At 35.5% G+C, this 24,417-nt stretch overlaps 1 protein-coding gene across 4 annotated transcripts in view; it reads left to right on the top strand.

Annotated features, from left to right (window-relative positions):
- The window catches only part of LOC129757316 (FH1/FH2 domain-containing protein 1), a 411,337-nt gene that overhangs the window by 17,825 nt on the left and 369,095 nt on the right, over positions 1-24,417 (top strand). For 3 of the 4 annotated variants that reach the window (XR_008739671.1, XM_055754499.1, XM_055754497.1), the window contains exons 2-4: positions 3,581-3,649; positions 4,477-8,852; positions 8,981-9,035. Coding sequence is in view for 3 of the 4 variants with exons in the window: in XM_055754499.1 (XP_055610474.1) it covers positions 3,581-3,649; positions 4,477-8,852; positions 8,981-9,035 (4,500 nt within the window). In the remaining variant the exon portion in view is untranslated. The remainder of the gene's footprint in view (positions 1-3,580; positions 3,650-4,476; positions 8,853-8,980; positions 9,036-24,417) is intronic. The other variant, XM_055754498.1, reaches the window with a different exon arrangement.

Below are 24,417 nucleotides of genomic sequence, written 5' to 3'. Positions count from 1 at the left end.
ATTTGAGTAAGAAACAAAAACCATCCATTTACGTATTATTTTTATAAGTCGAATTTTTTGAAGCAAAAATCAAATAGTTTTGCAGGCTTCAAAAAATTTGTTAAATAAAATCAAACCTTTTTTTACCTTTATTCAGTAAGATTAGGAATACTTGTAAAAGTATTTTTCCAGATTTGAAAAACTGGAGAATTCATTATTTTTCAGATCATTCATTATCATTATCATGATCATCGAAATATTATTTCTTAATTGAATGATGTATAATAAACAAGTTCAGAATCAGTTTTTTTAAACTCCATATCAACAAAACTGGAGTTGATAGACAATATCTGACGAAAGATTCGAGTTCAGGACATCACTTTTTAAATGATTCGAAGTTTTATTGAACAAAATTCGTTCTCAAATGTTGAAAATCTTTACTTTTCCATCTTTACCAAATTTACCAAAAAAATTACTGTCAAATTATTTGAATTTTTCTGTAACATTTTTGATAAGTTTGTCTGAATTTTTCCATTCTGAATTTTTGTGTTCTAAAAACTTAATCTTCTTGCAGCGTGTAAATATACATTTTAAATAATAATAACATCGTTTCTAACTTTTGTCATTTCCAGGACCTAATATTTCAACTTATTGGGAAAAAATATTCAGAGCATTAAATCTTAAGCTATAAAAGCTGTGGTTGGTAATTTTTATTTAATATATATTTTTTTAAATTTTATTATCAATTAGGCCGGAACAAATTTCAAATCCTACTTTTGTCACTCTGGGATAGAACATCGCGAGGGGGACAATAAAAAATAATGCGAAAAACATATAAATTGGAATAAATTGCAAGAAAGTTTGTATGCAACAAAATTGCATACTATATCATTGCACAAAACCTATAAATCAAGTAACATTTTAACGAAAAGTTCAATAAAATCAAGACAACAAAAGGTGAAATAATTCCCATCTTTCACAACTTGTTGTTTGGTCTTGTATTCTTTATGATATTTGATTTTTTTTTTCAAAATTTACATACATATAATACTACACACTTTATCGATTCCCCCCTTCGTGGTTTTGGGAAATTAAATCATGATTAAAGGTTTTTTCAGTCAAATTTTTCAATCAACCCTGCATTTGTTAACATAGAAAAAAATGTAAATTAAGATGATTAGAAATTTTTAAATTCATTAGTTTGAATAAAGTTGATCAAAGTGTATGGTAAACTAATGAAACTACATGAACACTCAACGCTTCGTTTCATAAAGTAACAAATTTGCAACAATTAATGTATGAAAAAAGTGAAAAATCGTATCTTAGTTTAATAACTTCTTTCACGAAAAACAAAATTACTCGCGGTCTTCGAGAAAGTTTATAATTGAATTAAAAACTTATATTTTCATAATGTTTCAACAGTCTACAGTTTTGCCAAAAAAGTGTATAAATTTATTCAATGAAAACTATTTTCATAACATATCTTAAAAATAAGAGCTGATAGAAAAATACTCAGCGCTCCAAAACTAGTCATAATAAGCTATTTAGTTCTGTGCGTCTCTTTAAAATATGAATGTTGTTGCCTTGTGTATTAAAATTTTGCTAACCAATTTTTAATCATGGGTAATTTCTGACCTGTTCTGTTCTGTTCTGTTCTGTTTTTTTGAGTTTGTAAATTCATAAAATTCTTTCTTGCCTTATGTTCTAAGAGTATCATCCTCAGATAAGCCATTCATGTACAGACCCCGTTCGTTTTTGGCAACATTCGATTTTGGCAACATTCGATTTTGGCAACATCCGATTTTGGCACATGTGCCAAAATCGAACGGTTTTTAGAAACAACATTACTTTTTAGTTTTCATTATAACAGGACCAATTTAATTCATAAAAACACCATAAGTACGTTTTTATGTTCTTGAATGGTGAGAAAATGCAACAATAAAAACCAAAGATTTTTTAAAATTTTATAAAGTACTCAAAAATGATAAAAAGATGAAAAATTTTAAAAGTTAAAAAACAAATTCAAACAAATGACTGAATATGACGAAAAACAACTAAAAAAGATGAAGAATGACAAAAACAGAAAATATGACAAAAGAAAACAAACATTATAAACAAAACAAGAAAAGTGCAAAATGCACCAAAAACATGGTGAAAAAATAAAAAAAAATACTACAAATTGTCGTAAATTGACTAAAAACAACGTTTGTGATAAAAATAATAGTTATTTTGTTAAAATAACTTAAAACCAAGATGAGAAAAAAAACCGTTCGATTTTGGCAACATTCGATTTTGGCAACACAAAATGTACGGGCGTGTTGCCAAAATCGAACGGGGTCTGTATATCTAAGTCTAGTCAGCCATTTCATCAAACAGCCGTAGGGTCATTTAACCCGATAGGCCCAATTAGGAAACCTTTCCCCTACGCTGAAAATATCTTATTACTCTAATTTCCGCCAACCACCACCACCACCGCCGCCGCCACCTCCGCTAACAACAACTTTGCTACTATTTCATCAAGAATCGCTAAATCATTTATATGCTTATCATAATGTCAAACGAGTGCACAAAAAAGTGATACACCTTTGTAAAACCAATTTTCTGAAAAAATGAAATCAAAAAAAAAAAAAAAGAATGATGAGAAGGTCTTATGCCTACGGGAGCATGGACTCGAAAAGAGCTCAACTCCCGCGGGCTTTTCCCTGCTCATAAAAAAAAAGGATAGGGTTTGTCAATGTATTTCGTTTAATCCGAAGTTCCACTCATCCGAACTGATCCCACCCCCCACGAACTCGAAGAAGCATGGTTCTATTGTACATTGTACTATTTAAACAACAATTTTACTATTATCAAGTGCATACATAATATTTTTAATGAATTTCGATGATTTTTTTCGATTAACTAAAAATAATAATTTGAAATCATTTCTTTTAGTTCATTAGATATTAGCAGTACAAATGATCGGTGACTATTGATATTGTGCGACCCATGATTGTGGGAGGTATGTTCTATCTTGAACAAATGGTTTCTTTTAAATACATTCACGACACGATATTGAAAATTTTTCGATTATTTTTTGTTAATTTAGGAAGATTGAATAGTTCGTGCTTTAAAATTATTGTCCGCAATAAGGCCGAGTAATTTAAATCAAAACACACTTCACAAATTTAGTTCCGGTCAATTCCGATGGTTCCGATTTAGAAACCATTGAAATTTCAAATAAAATTTCCTAATCCTACGTGAAATTTTGTTAGGTCCGATTTCCTCCGATTGAATGTTTGTAGGAATCGGGACCAAATCTTACAATCTAAACTTGCTAAACAATACTAAACTTTTGCAAATTTTTACACGATACAACAAAAATGATACTATGCAGGAAAACCGATATGAGTAAGATTCATCTCAGGACGCTGATATAATGTGAAATAATTGTCCAGAGATCCGGAAAATTTAACGGATAATACTTTTTGTTAGAATGAATTTAATTAATATTCATATTTAAATTGAATTTATTATAAATGTATACGTTTGTCTGTAGACTTTGTGTAGTGATAAGTTTACATTTTCGTTAACCTATTTTGACTTCACCTTTTCTCCACAGTATTCCTCGTGGCAGTCGAGCTACACTCCAACGTATTCGTCGTATAGTTCTTCCCTGGGAAGTAGTAGAGTATGTATAGTGTTTCCCCGTCCAGCCCTCGCCTCTTTGTCAGTACTCATTTTCGTTCACTAAGTACCTCTCCGTTGTGTTTCCCCTTGTGAATTTGTCTTTGTGTTTGAATCTCCACAAACTTAACTTTTGTAATTTTAAAAATTTTGCTAAAGTAAAAATCATAATATTATGGCTGATGTGTTAGGGTGAAGTGAGCATACTCTGAACCTCATTCGATAGTATACCTACTGTGAAAATTTCCGACCCAAATAAAAGCTCAAAACCACCGGCAGCGTGTCGTCACTTGATTGACATTGCGTCCGTCGTCTTCGTCTTTTGTGTACTGTGCTCTGCTCAGTCAGCCAGTCAGTTGTCGACGCCGGCGGATTTGTGAAGTATTTTTAAACGCTGGCTGCTAAATACTCGACCGACGGCAGGCAACGGAATCTCGCAGCGCAGCCAGGCGTTGCATTTATGTATGTAAAGATCAAATCCCAGACTTCGTGACGAGTTTCTTTCTCTTGTGTTCGAGATTGTTTCGGCGTTTTCTTATGTAGTGTTTTCATGTTTTCTGGTACCCTCACTGAAGATTTGCCACTATGCAGGCATTTGTTGTGAAATAACGTGATTAGTTTAGATTCGAATCGACTTTGGCAAACGAAAATCATTGCCAATTTGGCAATCCGCTTCTGATTGGCGCCAAAATTCAAAATGGTACATAATTTATCGCCACCACTGTACAATGTTTATATGTTTTTTTTTTATTCTTGTCTATCTGTTCGATCAATGTGTCTTGGTGCTCGGAGATATAATTAATGAATTGTTTTTTCTTCATTTGTTTTCAGTTCTCGACCGAACCATCGAGCTCTAGGTTCGGATCGTTGAGCTCTGCAGGTGGTAGTAGCTTCCGACCATCGTACACTTCCGGGACGTATCGATCGCCTCGTACAACAACATCCAATGTGTCTATGTACATCAACCGCTATTCAACCCTTGCCACTGACAAAGAAAAGGAAAAAGAGCGTGAAAAGGCGAAAGAGGAAGAACGTAAACGTGAGCGTGAACGTGAGTTGCGTGAGAAAGAACGCGCTAGAGAGCGTGATCGTGAAAAAGAACGACTGATTGAGACATCGAAAAAATTGGAAGCTGAGCTTGAGAAAGAGAAACCCAAGTTAGTGAAACGTTCAGCTTTGATTGCTGCAAAATATGGCTCTTCCAAAGATTTGGATGGTGACGACTCTTCTAAAACAGCTTCAAAAACTCTAGCGTCGAAAACCAAGAAGGAAAATGCACCTCCCGTGACGTTTACCACACGTTATGGTAAAGCTGGTGTTGCAAAGGACAAATCCAGAGAGCCCAGTCCTGCTACTCGAACCAACTCTTCATCCAATTTGAATACATCTCGTTCAAGAGTACGTGATCCCAGTCCTGCAGGCGGGGCTGTTGCCAATAGAGCTAGATCTAGGGATCCAAGCCCAGCGGTAGAAACGAAACGTACAGGACGTTACACTGCAGCAATTGCAAACAAACTTACTTCCAAGGACGCGAATACTCAGTCATCTGCCAACGAATACAAAAGACAGGCTTCAAACACTCTCAGCAGTTTTCTTCAAAACCGCGCTCGGGATCCTAGTCCAACAGTTCGAACAAGAACTTCCAGGGAGCCTAGCCCTGTAGAAACTAAAAAGCTAACCAAATCTTTCAATGCTCGATCTCGAGATCCAAGTCCTGCTGCAAGTCGTTTGAATGTAACCAAGACAGCTACTACTGCAAGGCATCGATCAAGGGATCCAAGTCCTGCAGAACCTAAAAAATTCAACAATAGCATTTCTACAAAATCTGGCATTCGATCACGGGACCCAAGTCCTGCTGTAGATAGTAAGAAAATACCCGTCTTTACTTCAAGTAAATTAAGGTCGAGAGATCCAAGTCCTGCTTCGAATAGACAAACAACGTATTCTAGCACCACACCTAGAACTAGGGCACGTGATCCAAGCCCTGCCGGTTCAATCAAACAAACACCAACATATACAAGATCACTTTCAAGTAGAGACAAGCCCGTTGAAAACAAATCCTTGACCCTTCCAGTCAGAAAAACACGTGACCCTAGTCCTTCTGTGTCCAAAATCAGAAGTCGTGATCCAAGTCCTGCAACCAGTACATTGAGCACTCGGAGATCTTCCCGTGAGCCAAGTCCAGCTGAATCGATTCGAGAAAAGTATGGATTGAACACAAATTCATATAGACCGTACGGTAGATCGAGCACTACAAATTTAGGCGCCTCCAGTCCTGTTCCAGGGGTTGCTTTATCCTACATGACAAGCAGTGAAGCTGCAGTTGCTAGAACCAGTAGACCTTCGTCACGGCTGCTACTTAATTCTCAATCACGGGAAACATCACAATGCCCATCACCCTTGTTGGTTAGGAGCCAAATATTCTCTCCAGAGCCACTGAAAATCGTTGAAAACGACCAGAAGCAAGAAGATGACGAGAGTTCTTCTTCCACCGAGACAAGTTCGTCGGACGAGGAATCGTCCGAAGAAACTGAAAGCAGTGGCGAGCCGGAACCAAAAATATTCATTGAAATTACACTTGTTACCAGAGGAACTTCACCAACTCCTCCAGGATCCACCCCATACATAAGAGCTCGGCGTGCTGAAATGTGTAAAACCATCGAAAAGACAATTCAAAAGCAGCTTTTGAACGTGGAAACAGCAGACAAAGCTATTCAGTCGGATCGGATGGATGATTCCACCAAGTATCTGAGATACAATGCGACCACGACCCGAAATTGGTCTCCCTTTTTGGGATCTAGTGCTTCCTCGAATTATACGCGGTATTCGAGTGCATCTTCACGGTATAGCCGTGACAGTACTAGTCAAAGTCGAGAAACAAGCGTATGCTCGACTAAAAGTGAAGCACCCGAGAAGAAAGAGGAGAAAATATCCACTCTTGCGGCTCGAGTCAAGGAAATGAGTCTTTCGAAATCTGCTAGTCCAAAGAGCAATTTAGCTAACAGCAGATCTTCGACGAGTACGCCATCGTTTAAGCCAAAAAGCCCTCCAAAGCAGAAATCACCCGAAAAACCTCCACCTGCTCCAACCAAAGATGGTTCACCGTTGAAATCTGCTGCGAATTCCGGTGGTACCAAAGTTAATAAAGATTTCCGAAAATCTGTTCTCAACATGGGACCAGCCCCTGAAAGACCCAGAAAAGGGTCCAACGCTTCGAGTAAATCGAGCTCGTCCACAGCTTCTTCATCAACTGCTACTCAGGGTTCTGAAATTGTTAACCAAAATGGCACCAGCAAGATACCGCAAGTAAATCGTGCTAGTGCCAGTCCCTGTCGCCGTTCGGACCGATCATCGTCATCAAGCTCGGAGCTCAGTACAGCAACATCTTCAACGTCCGATAGCAATGGTCAACCATCGGTTGATGAGTATGGAAATGCGACGACAGATGCTTCGAATGCTAATAACGAGCTACTTATGAGAGCCATCCAACTGGCAACGAATTTCGTGAACAATAATAACAGAAATCAAGCAAACTGGTTTGATAACAACAGCACAACGAGTATGTCGGAGAGTTTAAACCAGGAAAATAATTCCAAATCCGGTTGGGAAGCTGGAACTCACTACATGGAGAGTATCAAGGATGACTCTTCGGAAGACGAAGAAGAACAAGACGATGAAGAGCAATCGTCAGGTCTTCAGCAGGCATCTTGGTGGAAAAATGACAACGGATTTGTCGAGCACCCACCGGTGCAAGCGGTCACGTTACAAAAATCTAGAAGTTTCAAGTTTAATATCAGACATATACAATCGGGGGAACGGGCTTGGTGGCAAGAGGACGATGACACAAAAACAGAGAATGAAGAAATGGCTGACACGACAGCGTGCAGCGAAAACTTAAGCAGCAGTTACAGTCCATTTGTACCCGTCACTGATCAAAAAGCAGGATCAGAAGAACGGCCCTGGTGGTTAACCGAGGCTGGAGGTAAGACTGAAACGGAAAATGAAGAACAGTCGGAAGATCAAGGTAATCGATCAAATGAGGTGTTTTCACCGTTCAAACCGATTAGAGTGACCCGAGTTGAATCCGGAGAGAAAGCTTGGTGGATGATGAGTACGGATGATGTGGCTGGTAAAGTTAAAGGTTCGGGAAAATCTAGCAAGCAAAACTCTAAAGAAGTATCTCCGGATAAAAAAAGTCCCGGTTATACGGTTTATACTTTGGAAGCAGAAGATGAAGCCTGGTGGAACGAAGCGATGGCTGATTTGGAAAAGAAAGAAAAGTCCAGTACTAGTGCCAGTTCCGCAGGTAGTAGTAAAACGCCTTCCAAAGAACCTACTCCGGAGCCAAAAACTCAAGGGCTTAAGCTGACACATGTTAAATCTGGAGAGAAAGCTTGGTGGCTGCTCAGCTCAGATAAAATAAATGAGGTAGCAAGCAGTGATACCTCCGTTCGAGAGTGTAGTCCCGTCAAGGCGACGCCATTCAGAATAACTCGAGTTGAATCTGGTGAGGCACCATGGTGGATGACTGAAACTGGAGACGTTACGCTGTCTCGATCAGCTTCCAAAAGTAATGCCGTCAGTCGTTCCAATAGTTTCAACAATAAACAAACCAGTCCAACAAAGTACAAAATCACTCGTGTACAGTCCGGAGAAAGAGCTTGGTGGATGGATAGCCCTGAAGAACAAGCTACGAGTCCTCAAAAGTTATCTTCCTTCATTGAAACGCACGGCGAGGAAGAAAATCATCAGTCAGGACTTGATCTTGATCTCGATGAAGAAATTCGCAGCATCAGTAAATTTGTTGCAGGATTGCCACAATTTCCTACCGATGGTAATGTTGTTATTGAGGTAGTTTCCGAGACGCCCCTAGGTGATCGAGCTAGTCCGGAAGGTGTTGAGGATTCCAAAAACATTACTGATCGATTATCTCCCTACGATAACATTCCATCAGAGCCGATCCCGACTTCGGTGCCAATCAATGAACCCCCGAAAATCTCCTACCAACAACCGGAGCTCGATCGCAAAGCTACTCAATCGCCAATTTTCATTTCGCGCCACACAAACATCGACGATCTACTGGGCGGATCGTGCCACCCGTTGAGTCCGATGATGGATCGAATGTTTGTGATGGATGGGTTGCAGCAAATTTCACCACTGGACGTGCGCATTCACGACGGTTCGGCGCACTACATTTATGGCAAGAGGTGAGTAATCGATCGCGCCACGCGAAAGCAAAGGCGCTTTTGTTGATGTGCTATAAAAAGCGCGTCAGCTTTTCATTCTCACCACGGTTTCATTCATGTCGCTCTTTTTTCTTATTTTGATTTTGTAGATCGGAAGAGAGTGGAGAACGAACAGCTGATGATGAGATGTCTCGGAGAGCTGAGGTGAGTACGTTTTCTGGGAGTTATGAAGGGCTTAACGTTGTTTATTTGGTTCATGCTACAATTAGCATGATGAGACTAGTTTTGATAAAAGGATCAAATGTTAACCTTTTTTCCTACGGAAATTTTAATATCTTTATTATCATTAGGTGGATTTTTTTTCTCCAGGCTAGGCAATTTTATTGTACTCCTAAAATATTTCGAAAAGTTAAATACCTATCGCCTATCAAGGGTCACTTTTTGCAATATGTGCAATATGGAAAACCTGAGTATAACCATGGTCTCCAATTTTCATTCAATCAGTATAACTCCAAGTGGAGTCATGTATCATTAGACTGAGTCAAGGTGGGGTCATTTTCGAATTTCTTAAACTCTGGGGTCTTAAAAGCTTCGTTTTGGTTCAAAGCTCATCCATGATTTTTTGCAGAATTTTTAATTAAAGTTTACATGAGTAAATTTGAACTTTCCTGGCCAAAATCATCCAGCAAACCTTACTTAATCCCGGATAGTAGAAAATGGATTTCACTTCGTTTAACAGCAATACAGTGTCCCATCTACAACTCAAAACTGAAAAAAATAGTATTTGACTGATTATTAATATTTTTGAATAAGAAGCCTGTTTTATACGACCTTTGAAATACTATAAAAAAGCTTAAAAATGCAGTTATCCATTCAAATAAGCCAAGGAAGCAAAATTATTAACTTTTCCACGGAAAATTAAAAAATATATATATATATATATTGATTATTGTAGAAAAACATAAGCGATACTATTATCATTTAGCACATCTTTTTCATAGTTTTGGCCCTCAATGCCAATTGCTTCAGCCGACAAAAGTAAACTTATACTTGATTTATCCGTTTAACAATTAAAAACAAATTGTAGAAGAAAATTTTAATGAATTTCAATCATTCTATTTAAACAAGCAAAACATACAGTGGTACTATTCTTGTTTTGTTCAATGTAGGGGCGATTGAGGAGACTTGATCCCTGGGGATACTTGATTCCTCCGCTATATCTCGAAACAGGAGTGTCTTAAAAATATCAAATGATCTAGAAAAATGTGCCAAACAGAACAAAACAAAAATGCTGTTATCTTTACTTATTTTAAAAATCTTAACTTTCGAGTTATTGAACTTTGTTTGGAAATTTTTACAAAATGTGATTTGAAGATCTTTTTTATCACTTTAAAATGTTTCTGAAATGAATTTTTTTTTATAAAAATATTTATTCCAATATGCCAATCGTTAGAGTATAAATTATATAATGCCATGTTTCAAAGCAAAAGTAAACTCCCAATTTTTAAAAAAATAAGTTTTCCAAAATTTAAGCTATGGGTATAATTGATCCTTAGAATCCGAAAAGATGTATTTTTCATCTGAATGGATCCTGATCCTTGGTAATCATGAAATTACTATTATCTGAACAATAACTAATGTTTATCCAGTAATTATCTGTTAAAAAGGGCTAAAATACTGTATTTATCTAAAAACTAGAAAATTGCGCCTGAAAGTATGCAATGCCTCTTGGGTAGAAAACAAACTTTTAGAATTCTCTTTGTCTGATACTTACAAACTGTGAAATGAGAACTTAAATGGCAAAAAATAGTCAACGGACCTTTTATCTTTGGATTTAATTAGATTTTTGCCTAGGGTCAGGACAAAAATCTAATAAATAAATAAAAATATCTCAATTTTTTATTCTTATGAAAATGCTTCTAGCTCATCTACGAGTTCATTTATCGTTCTAACTTTTGGAGCATATGAACTTGAAATTACACGCGGTCTGAAAATGCAAAAGACGACGAGTTGCTGAATTTCCCAAAAAGTTGTGATGAAAATAAGAAAAGGGTAGCAAGTATCCCCATCCTCCGCAACATATCTGAAACCGTGCTAACGGTGTTACAAAGATCCTGGGGTATAAATATCTAATAAAAAATTATTTTTTTTATTGGGATTCTGAAATACACTGGCAATTGCCATTTTCTGAAGACAACTTAAAAAAAAATTAAATTTTTTTTAGTCAATAATATTGGTTTTCGCAATGTTAGATAGTAGGCATGAATTTTAGTTAGGACTTTTTCGTCATTTTTGTTGTTGTTTCGATTATAGTCGTTTTACCATCTTTATGGCATTCGCGACTTTATCAACGGGGCAGTTGGTGGATCGTTATTGAAAAACTTATCCGGTACAACTGTGTTCGATGTTTACTCTTTGGCTCGAACTCGCAGACATCAGCTCAGGATTCAACAGACTTGCCAACTGAGCTATATCTTGAGGCCGAATTTTTCGTAATGCTAAACGTAACAAATCAGCAGTTCGATGAGATGCTTCGGTTAATATTGATCAAGAAAGAGGAATAAAAAATCCAGGAAACTGATTACGATCAATAATCTCACGTCCTTCCAATCCAAAGCCTGCTTCACTTCATCTGTTAAAAGCATTTCTATTCTGTCGATTTTTTAAATATCAAAATTGGTTGGTTACCAAAAAGATGTTTTGAAATCTGGAAGCTACTTTCAACTACATACATGTACATTAGACTGCCCCAAATTTGTATGGGCTGTAAGGATGATATTCATCAGTGTTTTAACCCTCATCCGCATTAGATTTCATTACCCTAATCAGCACTAGGAGTGTCAATTTGACACTCCAAGCTAAAATCGTCATAACTCCTTTTATATCTAACCATTTACAATAAAACTTATATCACTAGAAACCTTGTAATGTAAGTAAAATATGTTTAGAACATTATATATAGCTAAGGCTTCTAGTTTTCTCGTTATTCAGCATGAAAGAAAAAAAATCCGAAAAAACATGCCTCAGGAAAACTGCTGTAGTTCATATATTACACGTTCAAAAAAATATTTGCCTGATACATATGAAAGCTGAAGGTAATGTCTACATCATGGAACAAAGAAATATTTTTTTAAATTTTTTTTAATGAAATGGTCACAAAAAGTTCAAAAAAGTGGTCTGAAAAACCTATTTTTCATTCGATTGCTAGTAAATACTGTTTTAGCTATGGTAGAGTTTTTTTTTAAAATATGACTACAAACTTTATTAAAATTCTAACATTTTGCTGTCTTTAGATTTTCGATGCAACCAAAATTGAATTTACTGGAATTTTTCAAAGTTTACTACTTTGCGCGATTTTTTCACTAATTGAAATTTCATCTGTTTTTGTAGTCCACCGTCAGGTTGTACCAGGATTTTCAGAGCTTTCTCGCCGTTTGAAGCAATCAAAACTATATCCATTGAAAAGGGAATTTAATCTACATTCTAGTGAGGTGCTACAAATCACGCTGTGAGATTTCACAAAAATATGAAAATATAAACGTAAAATCATTTCTGAATTTCTAGAACTACAAGCAGCGCGTCCAGCAAAACGTGTTTGTTTGCTCTCCGAGTAGGTACGGTGGGTGGTGATTTGGTCAGAGAGCGAAGCCGACAAACGAAATAATGACGCGTGTCGTGACAAGCAAACGTGAACTCCTGTCAATAGAAAATTTCCAACCAAGAATCGCACGACACGCATCATTATTTCGTCTGTCGGCTTCGCTCTCTGACCAAATCACCACCCACCGTACCTACTCGGAGAGCAAACAAACACGTTTTGCTGGACGCGCTGCTTGTAGTTCTAGAAATTCAGAAATGATTTTACGTTTATAATTTTCATATTTTTGTGAAATCTCACAGCGTGATTTGTTGCACCTCACTAGAATGTAGATTAAATTCCCTTTTCAATGGATATAGTTTTGATTGCTTCAAACGGCGAGAAAGCACTGAAAATACGGGTACAACCTGACGGTGGACCACAAAAACAGATAAAATTTCAATTAGTGAAAAAATCGCGCAAAGTAGTCAACTTTGAAAAATTCCAGTAAATTCAATTTTTGTTGCATCGAAAATCTAAAGACAGCAAAATGTTAGAATTTTAATAAAGTTTGTAGTCATATTTTTTAAAAAACTCTATCATCGCTAAAACAGTATTTACTAGCAATCGAATGAAAAGTAGGTTTTTCAGACCACTTTTTTGAACTTTTTGTGACCATTTCATTAAAAAAAATTTAAAAAAATATTTCTTTGTTCCATGATGTAGACATTAACTTCAGCTTTCATATGTATCAGACGAATATTTTTTTGGACGTGTAACATATGAACTACAGCAGTTTTCCTGAGGCATGTTTTTTCGGATTTTTTTTTCTCTCAAGCTGAATAACGAGAAAACTAGAAGCTTTAGCTATATATAATGTTCTAAACATATTTTACTGACATTACAAGGTTTTCATTGATATAAGTTTTATATGAAGTTCATAATAATTCAAACGACTTAAATGGATTTTACTTTTGGAGTGTCAAAATGACCCTCTAAGTCGGAAAAGGGAGTTTTTTTGTCCAGGCTTCCAGGGTTCGTCCATAAATAAAGTAAAGATGCAAAATTAAAGAACTTTTGAATTCATTTATTGTCCCCGAAGATTTTTTTGTTTTTTTGAAGCTTCTGAAAAAAGTTACAAGCATTCAAACTTCAAATAGTGTCAAAATGACACTCTAATGCGGATGAGGGTTAATGAGGCGACTAAATGTCCGACCAGGACACTCAATGTGAAATGCATGCCGTTTCGTCAAATAATGACCGATTTGAACCGTTGTTGTTGCGCTCGATTGCAATTTTTGATGATTTCTAATATTTGAGTTTGGCTGATATTTACTTGATAGTTCGGAAAGAAGTAAGTGCGAAAAAATGCTTGACAATTTAAAATTAAATTCCATAACCACAGGGGCTTAGGAACATGACTTGACGATTTTTGATGCCAATAAAAAAAACAGTTTTTCATCAATCAATCATTTGGCGTTTAACTTTTTTTTTAAAGTCGGGTCGTTTGGGGCAATCTAATGTACATACATCAATGCTCAAATTATTTTTCATGAAACAAAGGCCTTAAAACCGTTCTCTTATCCCAACAACTTATCATTTTTGATTTTGCTTGAGTTTCTCAATTTATTTTTATTATCAACTTTACAATGGAACCATTTTTTAAATAACCAATATGTAGCCATTTTTTTTTATTTACACATAATTAAAAACTGTTTAAATTGATTTGCTATTTCCGAAAATAGTTATTTTTGCTTGAAACAAGACAACTTTAACATTTTTAAGCAGATTTAACCAAAGCTTACCATATTGCCTGATTTGTTTTTTAATACCAATTTTGAGAACATCTGATCCAGCCTGGTTGCACGGATTTCGTTGAAAAAAGCTCGGATTTTTCAACTTTGTTCGCAATTCCAAAAGAAAGCTCTAATTTAGTTAATATAGTTTTTTTGCAAAGGCTTATAAAAGAAATTTTTGGGCAAGTTTTTATAGAATGATTATGAAAGGTTTCAGAAAGTTTAAAATGAGATTCAAAATCTGCTGATTTGTTTCGAGGATAAAAAAAACTTGATTATATAGTTTTTTCTTTTTCATTTATGTTTAGAAATTCCTGGATTTTTACCAAATTTACTCAGATATTGCCCGGATTTTGGATTTTGTAATTTGAAATCAAATGCCTCGATTTTGTCAAGTTTATGAATAAAATAGCCCGATTTGTTCGGCCCGGATACAAGCGGAAAAATATGGTTTTCTAAATTTACCTTGTTATTTAGCTTTGTTAATTTTACTGCCGTATTAGAAGTTGACATTAAATATGTTATTACATATTCCTAAAGCTTAAAGAAAATTATACAATTTTGAATTCAATTTTATATTTTATTATCATTAAACTAGAAATTAAAATCATTTCGAAAAGTTAAAAACGATTCATTTTACTTCAGGATTTCAGAAGCTTAAAGTAAAAATTTTGAAAGGAAGTTTTCTATTAATAATCTAAGGCTATATAATCTAAATCTCTAAATTTATTTACAGACCCTGAAAACTTGTAATGAAAATTACAGAAGTGAGTTCAAGAAGGAAAAAAAAGAAAATCTTTAAATTTCCTACGTAAATTGAGAGTATTCAATGCCTTTTTGAAAAAAAAAAGATTTCATTACCCTTTGATTTAAAGTTGTTGTTAAACCGAATTCAATGAATATTTTTAGTATTCTTATTTTCTTCGTTCAGAACTTAAGCAGTCATATTTTGAAAAATATTATGTAAATGTAAATTGAACAAATGATCATATAATTCATAGTTGTTATTTAAATTCATTTCATGTAACAGATAGTGAATAACAGAATGTTATATGAAAAGTTGCTCAAAAAATATAAATAAAAATTTTTGAGCAACTTATTTGGAACATAAAAAAAAGCGAAACTTCATTCCATGAGATTTGTTTTTTTTTCTTTTTTTTCTCGATTATAGTCATTTTAACATCTGTATGTCATTTGCAACTTATAATAACGATGCAGTTGGCGGACAGTCATTGAAAAACTTTTCCGGTACAACTGTGATCGATGTTTACTCTTCGGCTCGAACTCATGCACATCTACTTAGGAAGCAACTGACTTGTCAACTGAGCCATATCATAAGCCCCATGAGATTTGTTGTTTGAAAGCACTGAAAATAGCAATGTGCTGTGTCTGCAAATTTGGTATACGGTGTGGAATACTTCTAACACGATTTTATAGAAATGGCGACAGATATCAATAAAACATTATCGAAAATAAAGAAATATTTTAAAACGGAAGAAACGTAGTTTTTAAGCTAATCTTGGAAAATATTTGATTCTTTGTAGCTTTCGCTTTTGGGAATTAACCCTCATCCGCATTAGATTTCGTTACCCTAATCAGCACTAGGAGTGTCAATTTGACACTACAAGCTCAAATCGTTATAACTTTTGACGATTTCAACCGATCTAAAAAAAACTTATATCAATAGAAACCTTGTAATGTAAGTAAAATATGTTTAGAACATTATATATAGCTTAAACTACCTACTAGTTTTCTCGTTATTCAGCATGAAAGAAAAAAAAATCCGGAAAAACATGCCTCAGGAAAAGTGCTGTAGTTCATATATTACACGTCCAAAAAATGCATATGAAAGCTGAAGCTAATGTCTACATCATGAAGCCAAGAAAAAATTTTAAAATTTTTTTTAATGAAATGGTCACAAAAAGTTTAAAAAAGTGGTCTGAAAAAACCTACTTTTCATTAGATTGCTAGTAAAAACTGTTTGAGCGATGGTAGAGTTTTTAAAAAGTATCATTACAAATTTTATTTTAACTCTGACATTTTGTTGTCTTTAGATTTTTGATCCAACAAAAATTGAATTTACAGGAATTTTTAAAAGTTGACTACTTTGCGCGATTTTTTAACAAATTGAAATTTCATTTGTTTTTGTGGTCCACCGTCAGGTTGTACCCGGATTTTCAGTGCTTATACTTTGTTTGGACCAATCAAAAGTATATTCATTGGAAAGCAAATTTAATCTACATTCTAGTGAGGTGCAACAATTCACGCTGTGAGATTTCCTAAAAATATGAAAATTATAAACGTAACATCATTCCTGAATTTATAGAACCACAAGCAGCACATCCAGCAGAACGTGTTCGTTTGCTCTCCGAGTAGGTACGGTGGGTGGTGATTTGGGCAGAGAGCCAAGCCGAGAGCCGAAATAATGATGCATTCGAAGGTTCTTTTTACCTACAAATAATTCAGAGCTACCTAGCTTGGACAATTTAAGGGAGGGATATGATACACTTTCTTCAGTCGATAACCCACTGAGGATGCTAGCAAGTAGCTAGTGAAATACTAGTATTTGGGTCTTTCAAATACTGTAGCTGAATTCAAAGGAATCTTCGACTACTTTGAAATAATAATTCTAAACATATTTTACTGACGCTACAAGGTTTATATTGATATAAGATTAAAATGAAATTAATTATAATTCAAACGACTTAGATAGATTTTACTTTTGGAGTGTAAAATGACACTCTAAGTCGGAAAAGGGAGTTTTTTTGTCCAGGCTTCCAGGGTTCGTCCATTAAAAAAGTAAATATGCAATATCAAAGAACTTTTAAATTCATTTTGGGTTCCCGAAGAAATTTTTATTATTTTAAGCTTCTGAAAAAAGTTACAAGCCTTCAAACTTGTAATAGTGTTAAAATGACACTTTAATGCGGATGAGGGTTAAAAAATAATCTATATATATAAAAAGCAAATTTCTGTATGTTTGTTTGTTTGTTTGTTTGTTTGTTTGTTTGTCCTCTATGGACTCAGCCGTCTTAAGAGCTAGAGTGCTGAAATTTGGCATGGATGTTCATTAGCACCAGGAATGATGAAAAATGTTTTCAGATTTTCGGATGACCCCTTCTGAAGGGGGTCGTCCATACAATACAAATATTGTTTTCACGATATTGACGTTATTTGTTGTCGAATTGTAATAAAAATTTGCACACGAATGTTTTGGAGGACAAGCAATCGATTCTATGTATCAAAGTTAGGAAAAGGGTCAGCCAAAGGGGTCGTCCATATCAACTGTTTGATATTTTTGCGATATTGGCGGGCGTTATTATACATTGTATTGAGGCGAAAATTTCCACATAGAAGTTTTGAGTGACGAGCAATCGATTCCAGGTATTGAATTTGAGGTCCATATCAACTGTTTAATGTTTTTGTGATATTGGCGGTATTATACATCGAATTGTGATGAAAATTAGCACATGAGTGTTTTGAGGGATGAGCAATCAATTCCAGGTTTTTAGTTTAGGATCAGGTTTCGCCCAAAGGGGTCGTCCATATCAACCTATTAACCCTTCATTTCATGATTTTTTATTTTTCCTTAAAAATCATTTTAAACAGTTGGAAATGATGAGTACATCATGAAAAAAAAAATAAAATACGATTTTTCACTTTTTTCATACATTAATTGTTGCAAATTTGTAACTTTATGAAACGAAGGGTTAATGTTTTTGCAATATTAACGTTATTCTACATTGGATTGAGATGAAAATTACCACATATGAGTTTTGAGGGACGCTCTATTGTTTTCAGGTTTCAAATTTTGAGTTGGGGGTCAGTGAAAGGGGTCGTCCATATTATTTGCTCATAGTTTTTGTAATATTGTCTGAATTGTGCGTAGGATTGTAATGAAAATTGGCACATGGGAGTTTTACAGTAAAAGTAATTGATTACAGGTATCAAGTTTTGGATCGTGGTCCAAAAAAGGTGTCGCCCATATTAGTTTTTCTCTGTTTTCGCGATATTGTCGTCATTATGCACAGGATTGAGATGAAAATCTGCACGTGGGTGTTCTGAAGAACGAGCAATAGATTTTTGAGGCATCGACCAAAGACCATCCATATGAATTTTTTACTATCTTTGCGATGTTGAGGCTAATACACATTGAATTGAGGTGAAAAATTTGCACATGGGAGTTTTAAGGGACAAATAATTGTTTTCAAGTTTCAAATTTTGGATCGAAGATCGGCAAAAGGGGTCGTCCATATTAATAGTTCACTATTTTTGCTATATTGCCGTGATTACGCACCACATTGAGATCAAATTTTGTACACGGGAGGTTTGAAAGACGGGAAATTTATTTCAGGTCCCCAATTTCGGTTCAGGGATCGGAAAAAGGGGTCATCCATATGAATTATTTACTGTTATCGCGATATTGTCTTTCAAAAAAAACTGTTTGATATTTTATGCAATATAGTATTGAAAATGCATCCCAATTACCATTTACACACACATATCACATATTTGAAATTAAAAACGAAACGGAGTTCGTACGGGATCAGCTAGTATCTAATAAATTTCAACCCCTGGAGGTAGGCATCACAATAACACTTCTTTGAATAACAAATAAAACAATCTCACTGTTGAATTTTGAGAATCAGGAGTCAGGAGATCCTTGAAACCTTACCAATAAAGACGGCCAAGTGCAGGAAAGGTGTTGATTTGTTTAGCAGAGACCGGTTTTACGCCATCCCTCCACAAATCTTCACGCTGAATTTTTTGAGGCAAGGGTATTGTGGTATGGAAATCACCTTGGTAAGTAATGTTGATAGTTAGAACTCCTAAAACTTTAATTTTTCCTTTTGAAACCTATAATCACCCCAAGAAATGCTCTAAATGAACATTAAAATAATTTTTAAAAATTACAAATTTATACGGAACTGCTTGGTGAAATATCTTGTTATTTTCAATAAGTGTTAGCTGTAATAGTATGTTTTGATTATTTTAACTGTATAGCTCTTTAATCGAAATGATTAAATTAAGCGTGTTTTGAAAATAAACAACCAAATAAAACAGTATGGGAGAGTGGGGAATCATGGGCCACTTTTTTTCGTTGTTCCATAACTTCTTTATTATAACAGATAAAATGAAAATACAAAATGGTATGGTTTTCTACATTTCCAAGGTATCATAATGTATTTTTTTTTAATTTTCAATAAGTTATTTTCCCCCAATTCTGACTGTTTGAAAAAAAGCTATATTTTTTGGATTTTGAAAAATGGTGGGAAATCGTGGGCCACCAAATCTAAATTGACCAAATAACATGCTAAGTTTATGAGTTGACCCAAAACTGTGATTTCCTAATTCATTTCGTTATTTAGAAGTAATTTTAGATTATGAAATAAAAAAGAGAGCTGTGTATGATCGCATAGATTCCAAAACATGGCCCGCGAACGTTTTGGCAAAATTTCTTATATAAGATGGATCAAATACTTTTCATAACTCTTCATTTGACATAAGAAAACTTTGCAGACAGGTAAACGTATTTTAAGTTCTGAATGTGTATAAAAACATAAAAATAAAGGTGATTCAAGATGTGTGGCCCATGATTCCCCACAAGCTATGATTTTTAAATTGGTTGCGTTTGTGTGACTTATTGATGATTCATCAAAAATTCCTTTGCCACGTGAAAGATCATGACAAAACCAAGATCATAAGCGTATGAGCTTATTTTTGTTGTGCACTTTAGGTTCCCCATCGATGAAATTAGCGAGTTTTTTTTTAATTATGTAAGTATATTTTTCTAACTTTTTTTAGCTTGATAAATAAAAGAAGCATATGATGCGTATTTCAGGCAACAACATATAGGAATATATGCTCACGCAAAGCGACGACGATGACAGTTTGTTTGAGATTTTTATCTCAACACACATCTGAGATATTAGAAGTGGCCCACGTTTCCCCATGGCCCACGATACCCCACTCTTCCCTACCTATAAATTAATTATTATAAATCTAAAATTGATTATCAGATCCTAACTTTTTAGCGCAGTGCTTCGGAATTCCCTTAACAGAGAGAAAAATATTAAGGAGCCACAATAAATTTGAGTTTTCCAAATTGACCCCGAAACTGACTTATGACCCTCAAACAACCGGACTGGAAAAGTGAATGTTTGTCTCATTTGTCTCCTGTCCTGAACTGCATCACTGCTGCAGCGTACGGAAACTTTTCGATAGGGTGGTTCTGGTGGAACAGACTTCCAAAATTTTGAATGTATGTGTAGGATACTCCGATCAGTAAACGGCTGCCAACGAAGCTTGCTGAAAAAAAATCTTGTTGATTATGATATTCAAGTAAATTGGTTCACCAACTTCGATCCACTCTAATGAAGCATGAGGTTGTTTAATTGAGCGGCGACACGCATCGCGAAATTTTGTTAATGTCATTTTGCTTTAACCCGTGCAAAGTAGGTACATCGAGAAATCGATTTGCGGAGTGTGATATTATTGGGTTTATTTTTTTTTCTTTTGAGAATCTCAAGGATCAAGTTATTGGAATTAAGTTGGGCAAAACAAAGAAAAGATAAGATGTATGTCAAAACTTTTTCCTCTCCCAACTTGAATGCATGTTTAAATTTTACTCGAACAGTATTTAGTTGACAGAGTAATTAAATTTCCAAATGCTTATAACATACCTACACCATTTTCTATCTCTCGAGACTTAAATAATATGGAATGGGTTCGTCTGATAAAAATCAAAGGACAGAAACGCCGATATCTCAAAACACCCTTGTTTGACGCCTTATGACGAATTAAAAACGGGTATCTCCGATGTTTACCTCTGAAAATAGCATATACGATTGAGGTGCAAATAAACCGCCAAAAATCCGGTGCCGAAAAATAAACGACGAGAGTAAACAAATGAAAAACGCATCATCCTCCTGAGGTCTTCAACATCCCGTACGCACGATGGATATTCCGTTTCGCACCCGCCAGACGGAGGTTTATCTCTCACTTTGACCTGACGACGACCATGTGGTGATTTGTTTTGAAGATCACGTCCTACCATCCGACGTCCTATCTCTCAATTTTGCATCCGTTCGTACGACAATGTTTGCGTATGGCAACATCGTGAAACGACCCAAAAGTACACACACCGCAAAGTTTGGGCAAATACATTTTATTTTGCTTCAAACTTAGAGGCATACCTACATGAAGTAAGTTAGCGAGACTCGAGTGAAATACACGGTGCGCGCGAATTGTTTGCCTTTAATCGCTTTAGTCAGCTGCTGAATCGAGAGGGGTTTGCGTATATGAAATATGCATATTTATTGCCGGCGAGCGTCACAAAAGTAAACTCACTTTCAGTCTTTTAATAACTGTGTAGTTCAACTCAATTTTGGAAGATCGAATAAACAAAGCAATTGATGGAGTATGACAGCATTACATGTTTCTGAAGAATATCGACCAATTTATTTGACCTATGCAAATACTTTTCAATTAATGAGCTATTATTAGATTCACATTTTGAAAATCTCTAAATAGTTAAATGACTGTACTCGAATAAAATTCATCACTTTCCATTTATATAAGGTGCCAATAACTTTATTGTTTTAGTTCATGTTATGAAAACTGATAGGTACCAAAAATCAGGATTTGTTCGAGTACAGCCTCTTCAAATTCTCTTGGTAAGTTTAAACTAGGGTGGTGTAACCGGTTTTACTCATAAATACTCATATTTTGGTCAATCAGTTTCAAAATCTAAGCTCAATAAACCTTACTGCTAGGTTTATCTGAGATTTGATTATTGCTAAAACTTGCCGATGTAACTTTTTGAATTAATGCTAGAGTGGTTTTCAAAAGAGTATTGACAAGCTGCCATCTCTCTCTTTCAGATGATATTTTTCCATGAAACTTTACACATTTCAGTTCAGCTATCGAACTAACGCTCCACAACATTTAAAGGCTGTGCAAGTTTCCAATGACTGAAAAAAGAAATTTAGTATTGCTTCACAGTAATCGCTGTATTTTTCATTGAAAACTGGAATTTGGTCTAAAGATGCAAAAATGTTTTATTTATAAACCGGCCAAGTTTATCAAAATCGTTTTAAGCGGTGCCGGGCTTTCAAAAATTTGAAATTTAATACTAAAAATTATGAAAACTGATTAGAAACTTCCTATTTTGTTTTAAAACATAAAATGTTTCAACAGAGTCAGCATTTAAACACATTGTAATTGTAATTGTGATTTTTATTTACGAAAACCTTGAAGTTACAATAAGAACTTAAATACTAGGTCAAGGAAGACACTTTAATGGAATACATGTGTGTAGATTAATGAAAAAAGAAGATTATTTTCTTCTGTCTAATGTCCTAAGTGATGTCATGGTGTACGCCGCCTCATGTTTCCAAACAGCGTACATTCGAATGGCCTATTCGAAGACTTTTTGTGGGGAAGGGATCAGTAAGAGGTGTATGAGGAAAGGGAAAGTGGGCTGGAGCAGTGTGGAAATTTAGGAATTTGAAGTGATAGAGGAATCCACGATATCCGTAGCAGCGTCAAAGAAGAGTGACCAGTCGTCACAATCTGCAGCGTGTTTAGCCAGTTGTAGTAGGTGCTCCGAGTTGTCGATGCGTGTGTAACGGAGTTGATTCGGCAGGCGTATTGAAACATTACCATTTCGAACAAAAACAGAGTCGATGACCTTTTGTTGTTTCAGTCGAAGGGCGAGGTTGCGAATTCGAAAGGTATGTGTCGGTAACACCTCGTTCAGGGTGAAGCGATATTCCAAGGGAACACCAATCTCCAAATTGCATAGTTTAAGTTCGTTGAATTTCTCAAAATATCGCTTCATAATGGTGTCCTTTAAGGCTGCTGTTATTGAAGCTGACGATTATCGTCGGTGTTATATTCCGGTCAGTCCATTTGGATGGCTTCGAGGGCAAACGGAAGCATTCAGTAACTTGCGACGGTTCCTCAGGAATGTTCAACAGCTCAAGAATTTTAAGCACTATAGTATTAATGTTTTCCCCTTGTTGGAAGGGTATTTTGTTGATAGCTATTTTGGCCCTATTAAAACTGCGAGAGTTCGTGTCGGCTAGTTTGGCTGCTGATTCAATTATTTCGAGCTTCTGCCCTAGATTTTCGAGTAGCTTGCACTGCACCTTTCGGCGGTCTTCAATTCTATCGGTATCACGAATCAAGTTTTGTATTTGGCTAAGTTGCTTTCCGTATTTCACTCCAAGGGAATCGAGCTCTTCTTTTAACTTGGCAACTTTAAAAGAGAGTTCTTCAAAACCGGAAGAACTGATTGTGCTAAGAGATTGGTTTTGGAGAAGGCTGCCACGAACGCAACAGTTTTCGCACGAGAACAGGAAGTTATCCAACTCAGGAATAAGATATAGGGGAATCCTGACACATTCAGTGTGAAACCAACTCGAGCAGTAGTCACAACCTATCCAGTTGATGTTTGTCGATTTTTCTTTCACATTTGATTTCTTAACACTTTTGCTAGATGTCGGGTTTGTTCTCCCACAACTACTACAGATGTCAATGCAGCTCATGGTGTTGGTTTAAGTATCCACACTATCTAACCGTTAGTTCACAAACACAGAAAAACTTAACGAAACGCAGGCGGCCAAGTCCAAATTTTTCACGTTTTTTACTGAACCAAAAACAACTAAAACCCGACTTATGGCGAAAATGTCCGGATAAAAAACACCTCTAATCTAGGGTTACCATATCCTGCAAAGCAAAAAAGAGTACCTAAAAGAAAAAAAAAATAGTAAAACCAAACGCCACTTATTCAAAAACCATGATGATTTAGGTTATTTAAAAACCGCCAATTTGTGGCAAGATATATGACTTACATGACAAATGCTCAGAATTTTAAGTTGGATTATTCAACGTTTTTGATTATATGCTGAGAAAGCACACCAAAGTTGATAAAAAACTGCATTTTAAGAATAGTTTTTTTTTATAGCTGCGTATTTTTTTTATTCTTTAAAAACAATATTGCTGATCCGTGCGCGTTCGTTTTGTGCACTATGCTTTTATTTAGGAAAGTTGTTGTTATGCATATTGTCTGCTGTCCAGGAGTTCATTGCATACTCAAAGGCGCTTTTTTAACAAAAATCCCGATTGAAATCGTTAATGTAGGGGAGAGGCGGGCTATATGCGCATATTAAGGAAAGCACTCATTTTCTCCCATATTCCAATAGATAGG

The sequence above is a fragment of the Uranotaenia lowii genome, chromosome 3 (assembly GCF_029784155.1).
Source record: "Uranotaenia lowii strain MFRU-FL chromosome 3, ASM2978415v1, whole genome shotgun sequence".
Lineage (NCBI taxonomy): Eukaryota > Metazoa > Arthropoda > Insecta > Diptera > Culicidae > Uranotaenia > Uranotaenia lowii.
This window is presented reverse-complemented; position numbering and strand designations above follow the sequence as displayed.